The 9,033-nt window shown below is 38.4% G+C and overlaps 2 protein-coding genes across 2 annotated transcripts in view; both read right to left on the bottom strand.

Annotated features, from left to right (window-relative positions):
• LOC109237748 overlaps positions 1–2,357 on the bottom strand; it is a 3,535-nt gene extending 1,178 nt beyond the window's left edge. The window contains exons 1-5 of the mRNA XM_019404107.1: positions 1,224–2,357; positions 859–1,129; positions 626–799; positions 464–538; positions 23–330 (exon numbers count right to left, since the gene is read on the bottom strand). Coding sequence (XP_019259652.1) covers positions 23–330; positions 464–538; positions 626–799; positions 859–1,129; positions 1,224–2,357 — 1,962 coding nt within the window. The remainder of the gene's footprint in view (positions 1–22; positions 331–463; positions 539–625; positions 800–858; positions 1,130–1,223) is intronic.
• Positions 3,660–4,317, bottom strand: LOC109237738. Its single transcript, XM_019404095.1, has 2 exons — positions 3,769–4,317; positions 3,660–3,665 (listed from the first exon to the last, which is right to left on the bottom strand). Exons 1-2 carry the CDS (start codon positions 4,315–4,317, stop codon positions 3,660–3,662), a joined length of 555 nt encoding a protein of 184 aa, XP_019259640.1.

Genomic DNA, 9,033 nt, shown 5'->3' with positions numbered 1-9,033 from the left:
CAACTAGGGACAAAGTAGCTGCCTGTTTTCCCTTCCTCTGTGAACTTGAAGTTGAGGTACTCCCCCTCAAACCATAAATCCTCTCCCCAATTCCACGCGTCTCCGCAACATCACCCCAAGTGATATCAGAAGTATCCTCAAATACTTCTTCATCTGCATGATCTTCCGGGACTCCAGTTAGCCATTCATTAGCATCATCGATGTTGTCCAAACTAATTGGATCAATTACATTGCGAGCGTTGTAACGACGCCTCAATGTTCTATTGTACTTAATGAAGACTAGATCATTGAGACGCTTCAAGGTTAGTTTGTTCCTCTTTTGGTATGAGTCTGCCAATAATAAGTAATTAGTAAGATTAGGACAATTGAGATATAATTTAATTATCTCAATATACTAAATCTTTCTTATTAGTTCTGACATGCTAAAACACGCTCCAATTCCTTTCACACCCGGATGAGCTACATGTTAGACTTAGAACCTTGATGGCAAACTTTTGTAAATCTGGAGTAGAATGACCAAATTGCTTCCACCATTCAACTGTAGAAGTAGAACAAATTTTCAAAACATAATATTAATAAAGAAATAACTTATTAACGATAAAACAACATATAAGCACTCGCTCACCTGGTGACTTTGTCTTTCTTTGTCTAATGGCCATGTTTTTTCCAAAAAGGTTCTCGGCATTCCTATAAATACTAAATTGCTCTATGAGTTTATCTTGCACGGATTCTTCAGGTATCAACTTCTCAATGCATCCATAGTATCCATTCCACAAAGGTTCATCTCCTAGAATCCTCTCTTCATTGTTTTCAGGTTCAAAACAAGTCCAGTTGCATGCAAAGGTCTATGAATCTTACTATCCCACCTTTTATCTATGATCTCAAAGACTCTTTTGTATTTTCTTTGATCACTAAAAAAGGCTTGAATAGCCTCCTTTGCCATATCAATTGCTTCGTACAAGTAGCCCATTGGTGGCCTTTGCTCCCCATTCACCAAACGAACTTTAACTAAAGGACCACCAATCTTCAATGCATGAACAACATTGTTCCAGAATGAAGGAGAAAGTATAATATCTGCAGAGTTCTCTCCCTTGAGCTTCCCTTCCATGGGCACTGCTAGTGTACTCTTCTGAAACAAACAACTTCTTCAAATTGCTTTTTTGCTCATACATCCTAGCCAAAGTCAAGAATGCAGTAGCAAATCTTGTCTTTGCAGGTTTCACCAAGCTTCTTTGTTTAGTGAATCTCTTCATCATGTTCAATAACAAAGGCCTTTGAACAATATAGGAATGCTCTCTAATTGCCTGATTAAAGACATTACTGAAGGGTCTTTCCTTGAAAATATCACCAAAGATCAAATTAACAGAATGTGCTGCACACGGAGTCCAATAGATATGCGGGTAGCAAGCAGACATCATATCACCAGCTTTAACATTTGCACTGGCGTTGTCCGTGACAACTTGAACAACATTTTCTGCTCCAATAGAGTCTATTGTACTCTTGAACAAGGAGTACATTTTGGTTGAATCAGTTGAAGAGTCGCTTGCATCAACGGACTCAAGAAACAGGCTTCCCTCAGGAGAATTCACCAAGATATTGATGATCATTTTTCCATTTCTCGCGGTCCACTTATCCATCATAATGGAACAACCAAACTTGTCCCATTCTACTTTGTGCTCCTCCACGATTTTGTTCACCTCTGCCACCTCTTTTTTTAGATATGGCCCTCTAACTTCATAATAAGTTGGAGGCTTCATTCCTGGGCCATATTGGCCTACGGCCTCAATAAAAGCAGCAAAAGTGTCAGTATAATTAACACAATTAAAAGGAAGACCTGCATCATACATCCACCGGGCAAAGCAGGTAACTGCACGGTCCCTCAAAATCGCTTTTGCATCAACTTGAGAATTACCACTTTTTCCTCCCTTATCTCCAGATTTTTGCGGGAAGTAACAATCCATAGGACCTTTGGTCTTGCCAGTAGATCCACAACTAGAAGACATTGGTGGAAGCATCCTTCCCCGCTTTTGTGATTTTGGTGGAAGCAATGAAGCATCGTCACCTTCTTCTGTTTCATCATCATCATCAAGATTATAAAGTTCTTGTTCATGCATCATTTGAGTCTTTAACTCTTTCTTTTTTTGAAGGTATGCTTTCAATTCTTCCTTCACATGCCCCGGAACTTTAGGACAAAATGCGACATTTGGATCACCACTGATTGGATGCACTTTTTGACGATAAATTCCTCCATTTGTAATCTTATCACAAAAAAGACATCTAATGGCCATCTTGTTGGTCTCGCTAACTCTTGCCGAGTAAGCCCAAGTCGGGTCTTTCCTATCTTCTTTTGGCGCCATTAAAATATCAACTACATAACACACAAGAAAGGCAATAAGAACTAAGAATAAAAAATATATAATTTGGCAGAAATTGCGCAGAATCTGGGCAGAAACGGGGCCCTGAAAAAAATTCGCCGGCATTTCGGCGCTTTTTGGACGTTTAGAAAGAAAAAGAAAAAGACGAAGAAAAAGAAGAAGAACAAGAATGAAAATAAAAACATACCTGTTGAAACTTGGAAGCTGCTGTTGACTTGTTGTAATGTTGAAGAAGAAGAAGAAGAACCCTAGTTTGCTTGAACAAATCGTTGCTTTTTGAGGAAGAAATCGCTGGTTTTTTGAGGAAGAAAAGGCTGGTTTATAACCCTAGGTTGTTGATGAAGAATGACTAAAACAGAAGACTCACTCGATTTGGGTCTTTTAATTGAAAAAGACTCGTTTGAGCTTTTATTTCCAGAAGCGCTCGCTTCTTCCGCTTCCTACCGCTTCACCGCTTCTCGCTTTTTTGGTAGAAGCGGTCGCTTTTTACCACCTGAGCCGCTTTTTGTTGGGGTTGCGACCCACCCAGCGCTCCGCTTCGCTTAAAGCGAGGAAGCGGTCGGTTTTTTTGACACTTAGATTGTCAAAATCTTGAATTCCTCTATTATCTTCATATTGCTCGTCTTCTTCTTCTTCCCCTCCTCTTCATGATCACTTTCATCTTCATCAATTAGGGATAGGGATCGACTTGTAGTAGCCACACTTTTTCCCTTCCTAATAGAGCTTGAACTTGGAGTATATCTCCTTAAACCATAAGGATTCTCCCCAACTCCACTACCAACCGCAGCATCACCCCAAGTGAAATCAGAGTCGCCTTCAAATACTTCTTCGATCTTCACAATTTTCGGGGACTCCGATTAGCCACTTATTAGCCTCATCAATATTGTCCAAAAGAATTGGATCAATTATATTGCGGTGGTTGTAGCGACGCCTCAATGCTCTATTGTATTTTATGAACACAAGATTATGGAGGCGCTTCAAGGTTAGTCGATTCCTCTTCTTTGTATGAATCTGCAAACAAGATGCGTCAACTAATTAGTAGGAGTTTGGACAATTGAGATATAATTTACTTTATCTCAAAACACGAAATAATTCTTTTTATTTCTCACGTGTTCAAAAACACTCCAGTTCCTTTCACATCCGGATGAGCTACAAGTTAAACTTAGAACTTTGATGGCGAAAGTCTGTAAATCCGGAGTCTCTACACCATATTGGTCCCACCACTCAACTATAGAAGTCAAAAAAAATGTTCAAGAGTTAATAAGTATAAAAAATAAATTGAAGTTAGAGCTATAAAATATAGAAATACTTGGTCACCTGGCGACTTAGTCTTTCTTTGTTTAATTGCAAGTCGGAGCTTAAAAAGTCCTTTAGCTGCCTTGTAAGTAGCAACCTGATCTGATATTTTTTCTTGCAAGTCTTCATCTGGGGTCAACTTGATAACAACCTGATGGAATCCTGTCCACACTTCTTTAGCCAATGAATTATTCTCATACTGATCATAAAAGAGTGACGGGTTCAGAATAAGTCCAGCTGCATGCAAAGGTCTATGAAGTTGCTCATTCCATCTTGCATCAATGATCTGAAAGACCTTTGCATATTTCTGCTCATTAGTGAATGATGCTTGAATAGCCTCCTTGGCCCTATCCATAGCTTCATAGAGGTAGCCTATTGGTGGTTTTTGCTCCCCATCCACCAAACCGAGTACTTTAACCAAAGGGTCACCAATTTTAAGAGCATGAAGGACATTATTCCAAAAAGAATAAGAAAGAATAATGCGTGCAACCTCTTTCCCCGCACTTTCCTTTGCAAATTTACTCTTGCTCCATTCCTCTGAAGTGAACAACTTTCTCAAATTGCCTTTTTGCAAGTGGATACTATGCAAAGTCAAGAAAGCAGTGGCGAACCTTGTCTTGCCCGGTTTCACCAAATTTTTTTGCATGGTGAATCTTCTCATCATATTCAATAACAAAGGCCGTTGAGAAATATAAGAATGTTCCCTAACGCCCTGGCCAAAAACTGTAGAGAAGGGTTTTTCCTTGAAAGTGTCCCCGAACATCAAGTTGATACAATGAGCCGTACATGGAGTCCAATAAACATTCTTGTATTATGCTCCTTCAATCATGCCACCCGCTTTCACATTTTCACTTGCAGTATCAGTGACCACTTGAACAACTTTGCTCGGGCCAATCTTTTAGATAATGTTCTGAAACAAGGTGAACATTTTGATGTGATCGGTGGATGAGTCGCTAGCATCAATGGACTCAAGAAACTAACTTCCCCGGGGAGAATTCACCAACACATTAATAATCATTTTGCTCGTTCTTGCTGTCCACTTATCCATCATAATGGAGCAGCCATACTTGTTCCACACCACTTTATGCTCCTCAACAATTTTATTAGTCTCCTCCACTTCCTTATTTAGATAAGAACCTCTTATTTCATGATAAGTGGGAGGCTTCATCCCAGGTCCGTATTGACCAACGACCTCAATAAAGTCTCCAAAAGTGTCTTGTGCAAAAGCTCTAACTGCACGATCTCTCAAAATGTCTTTAGCAATTTTTTGTACATCTTTTCCACCAACCTTTGCTTCCGGCTTCTTTGGGAAGTAGCAATCTATAGGACCTTTAGTCGATGATCCATGGCTTGACCCATCTCTTTCCCGTTTTGTTGGAAGTGAAAATTCTTCAATATCATCATCAAGATTGGTCACCATTGGTTGATGACTCATTTGATTTTTTTGCTCCTTCTTCTTCTCAACAAAATTCTTTATTTCTTCCCTCACCTCCGGTGGACATTTCGGACAACTTGTGACGTTTCTATCGCCACCAATTAGATGGTATTTAAAGCGATAAATTTCACCCGTTGTAATCTTGTTGCAAAACTTGCATACAACATTTGTATTCTTCTCATTAAATCTCTCGCCATATCGCCAAGCCGGGTCTTTCTCTTTAGAACTTTGAGACATTTTAATATCCCTATTAAGATATAAGAGAAAACATAATCAATAAACTGAAAATACATAAATAAATAATAATGATTTTCTAAAATGAAATACATATAAAATTAATCAAATAAACTGAAAATATAACATATATATAATTAATTTTATATGCTGAAATATAATAATATATATATATATATATATATATATATATATATATATATAATTAATTTTATATGTTGAAATATAATAATAAAATGAAATACATATAATAATTAAATATATATGCTGAAATATACACAAATGAAAAGGAAAAAGAAAGAAAAAATGGTTACTTACTCTGTTGTGGACGGGAGAAACAGAGAAAGAAAGAAAAAAAAAACGAGAAGAACTGAAGAACAGAAGAAGAAAGGAGAAAGGAGAAGAAGAAATTACTTGGGTCCTAGATTGGTCGAGTCGCGAGCGAGAAAGGAGAATGGTCGAGATCGAGCGAGAGAGAAAGGGTCAGCAATGGCGTCTCTGTTTTTCGATTTCAGCTTCAGCAGGTAAAAAACCCTAGGTTTTGTGAGACTCTGTTTTGTCGAAGGAGAAGGGGTAACAAAATTCGATTTAGGGTCTGTTTTGTCTAATAGAATAACAGACCCAAAGTTTTTTTTTTAAAAAAAAGACACCCCCTGCGCTTTTTGCACAGAAGCGATCGCTTCATCGCTTTCTCTGCTTCATCGCTTCAGCCCTTTTTCCAGTGAAGCGCGCGCTTCCTCATATCGAGTCGCCTCAGGGTACTGGAAGCGACAGTAGGTCGCGTTGCGTCGCTTCGCGCTTAAAGCGACGAAGCGCACGCTTTTCTAAACACTGGTTAACTGAACATTAAAATTACTCCATTTGATGTCTCCAACACATAGAAGTGTGTGGAGACACTTAAGAATTTTCATGTTTATAGCCCCGTACAACACAAACAAAATTAGAGGAAGCTTGACTACATAGAAGTGCTTGCAAAGTCAATCTTCTTTTCTGACCCAATGTAGAGCAATCAAACAGAGAATACCATCTTTATCTTTCTTCACTGAGTGGATATCATCACTCTGTTCTTTCATAGTCATCAATAGTTCTGTTTGCAACAAGTTTTCAACAATACGAAATATAATTGCAATCACAAAACAATAGAGTAATTTTATTAATCAATTGTGAGTACAATTTTGTTTCTCCCTTGATTCTTCTCTCTGGATTATCTCCGTGATTCAAGGGCTGGAGCAGCGTGTTTCTCGAATGTAAGATGATGCACTTACTTGGATGTATCTGATATCCATGAAAGTATGTTGTGGATCTTCTTGAAGTGTTTGATTATCAAGAATTATTCGGCCACATTTTGATCTCTTTGTGAGTATCCCGCAATTTCATGGGATATTCGAGATGATCTCCACTTTTTGAGATACCTTTTTAAGGGAATATGTAACCCTTTTTATAGAAATGACCTAGGGTTAGGGTAGAGTAGCCTCCAAGCAACTCTAATTGACTCCTAGAATTTCAAGAGACGTCTTGTAGTATCTTGAATTTGGGATTTAAGTTGATCCGTTAAAATGTTGATGTCTACAAATGCCCGTACTTTAAGGTTTGTCGGTGTGTAGGCTTGCCGAAACTTGAAGACAAGACTTGAAGTACCCGTCACCGTAACAAATATTTTTGAAACTTGTAGTTTTCGATTTGTTGGAGGAAGATATGAAGGGTAGAATTGGTCCCACTGTGCGTGCCAATTTGTTTGCAACAAGTTTTCAACAATACGAAAAATAATTGCAATCACAAAAGAGTAAAGTAATTTTATTAATCAATTGTGAGTACAATTCTATTTCTCCCTTGATTCTTCTCATGATTATCTCTGTGTTCGGGAGCTAGAGCAGCGTGTTTCTTGAATGTAGGATGATGCACTTACTTGGATGTATCTGATATCCATGAAAGTATGTTGTGGGTCTTCTTGAATTGTTTGATTATCAATAATTATCCGGCTACATCTTGATCTCTTTGTGAGTATCCCGCGAGTTTATGGGATATTCGAGATGATCTCCACTTTTTGAGATCCTTTTTTAAGGGAATATGTAACCCTTTTTATAGGAATGACCTAGGGTTAGGGTAGAGTAGCCTCTAAGTTAGGTTTTGGTAGAGTGGCCTCCAAGCAACCCTAGTAGACTCCTAGAATTTTAAGAGACGTCTTGTAGTATCTTGAATTTCGGATTTAGGTTGATCCGTTAAAATTTCGATGTTTACAAGTTCATTTATGAAAGAACATACAAAGGGCCTTTTACTCAATTGAACAACAAATATTTCATACTCTTGGTGCGGATTTTCACCAACCATTGCCTCCAAGTAATCTACAATACCAATTATCTTTGGATGATAAGTAGCTATGAGGATCATCATGCCCCACTTCAGAACTCATTGTATGACTTATCCATAAGCCCACATGAGTGATTAATACACCGAGAACCTTCTGTGTTGAGTAACTGGAATATAAACCTTCCGTTGGAATGGCAATTAACATAAAAGTGTGCTCACCATTATAAAGAATTGCGGGTGAGCAAAAGAGTTGAGTACGCAGCTTTGTTAACCATGGTACTTAGACTGTCCACTTGGACAAAAGAATCAGATGCACCATGATAAAATTTAGCCGCATAGCAAGATGCACGTAATAGCAGCCTATCATCACCTTTTTCCTCCAATCTTACTTTTGAATTGTTCACGCAGCCTGACATAGATAACCACATTCACTGAGGTTACATCTACCTGCTTCACCAATGTCTTCTCAATTTGATCAATTAATAGTTTGGCTAATAAAGAATTGGAGTCCGTTGCATGGTCCTTTCTACTACCTCCTCTTATATTATGATGAACACTTAGAGCATTTCCAATATAAACATCTGCTGGCTGCTCTCCAACCACTAAGTTGACAGCTGCTGCCTCCATAAAATCTCTTTCCAGAGCTACATAGTATTCTAGGCCATTGCATGAACCATCTTTTGAAATTCCAGCAGACGAGCACGAATAAACTATTTGGTCATTCACATGAAGCGGACAAAAGTCGGCAACCCACTTCTCTATCAAGTCACCCTTATCATCAAAGGTGATATGTGGAAATGAAGAAACAACAACACTCTGGATCAAACAAGTTGAGAGAAATCCCCAATTATATGATTCCTTCCTAACACGAGAAAAACTAGTATTATTAGTCAGCAATTCCCTTAGTGAAAGCAGTTGCTTCATGTATTCGTCAACAACACCATATTGGCTAAAATGTGTACTGTCACCCTTCTCCAATGCAAACAATTCTACACCTGCTATTTCTGGCACATCTTTTCCATTCAAAAATGTATCAACACCAAATAAGGAACAAAGTTTCACATAGTATTGGCATGCTAGCTTCAACAACAAGTGAAGAAACTTCTTTAGCTCCTCATAAGTGGTGTGGAGAAACTAGGCCAAGAGGAGATTTAAGGACCACCTCCTTCAAGAACTCAAAGCATTCCTCATACCAGACATATTTAGATGTGTTTAAGATATTGCTCAACCATTTCTCCAAATCCATGAGCTCTTGGTGAGTGGCAATGACAAGAAGTCTAATGCCGAAATCATAAAGAATCATATCCAGTATGGGTGATAAACTCTTTAGCTTTTGACAGAAATCCAAAACTGTGCGCTTGTTGTGGAGGTCAACGCTCAAAGCAT

Source organism: Nicotiana attenuata, chromosome 1 (genome assembly GCF_001879085.1).
Source record: "Nicotiana attenuata strain UT chromosome 1, NIATTr2, whole genome shotgun sequence".
Classification (NCBI taxonomy): domain Eukaryota; kingdom Viridiplantae; phylum Streptophyta; class Magnoliopsida; order Solanales; family Solanaceae; genus Nicotiana; species Nicotiana attenuata.
The sequence above is the reverse complement of the archived record's forward strand: the minus strand, read 5'-3'. Positions and strand labels throughout refer to the sequence as shown.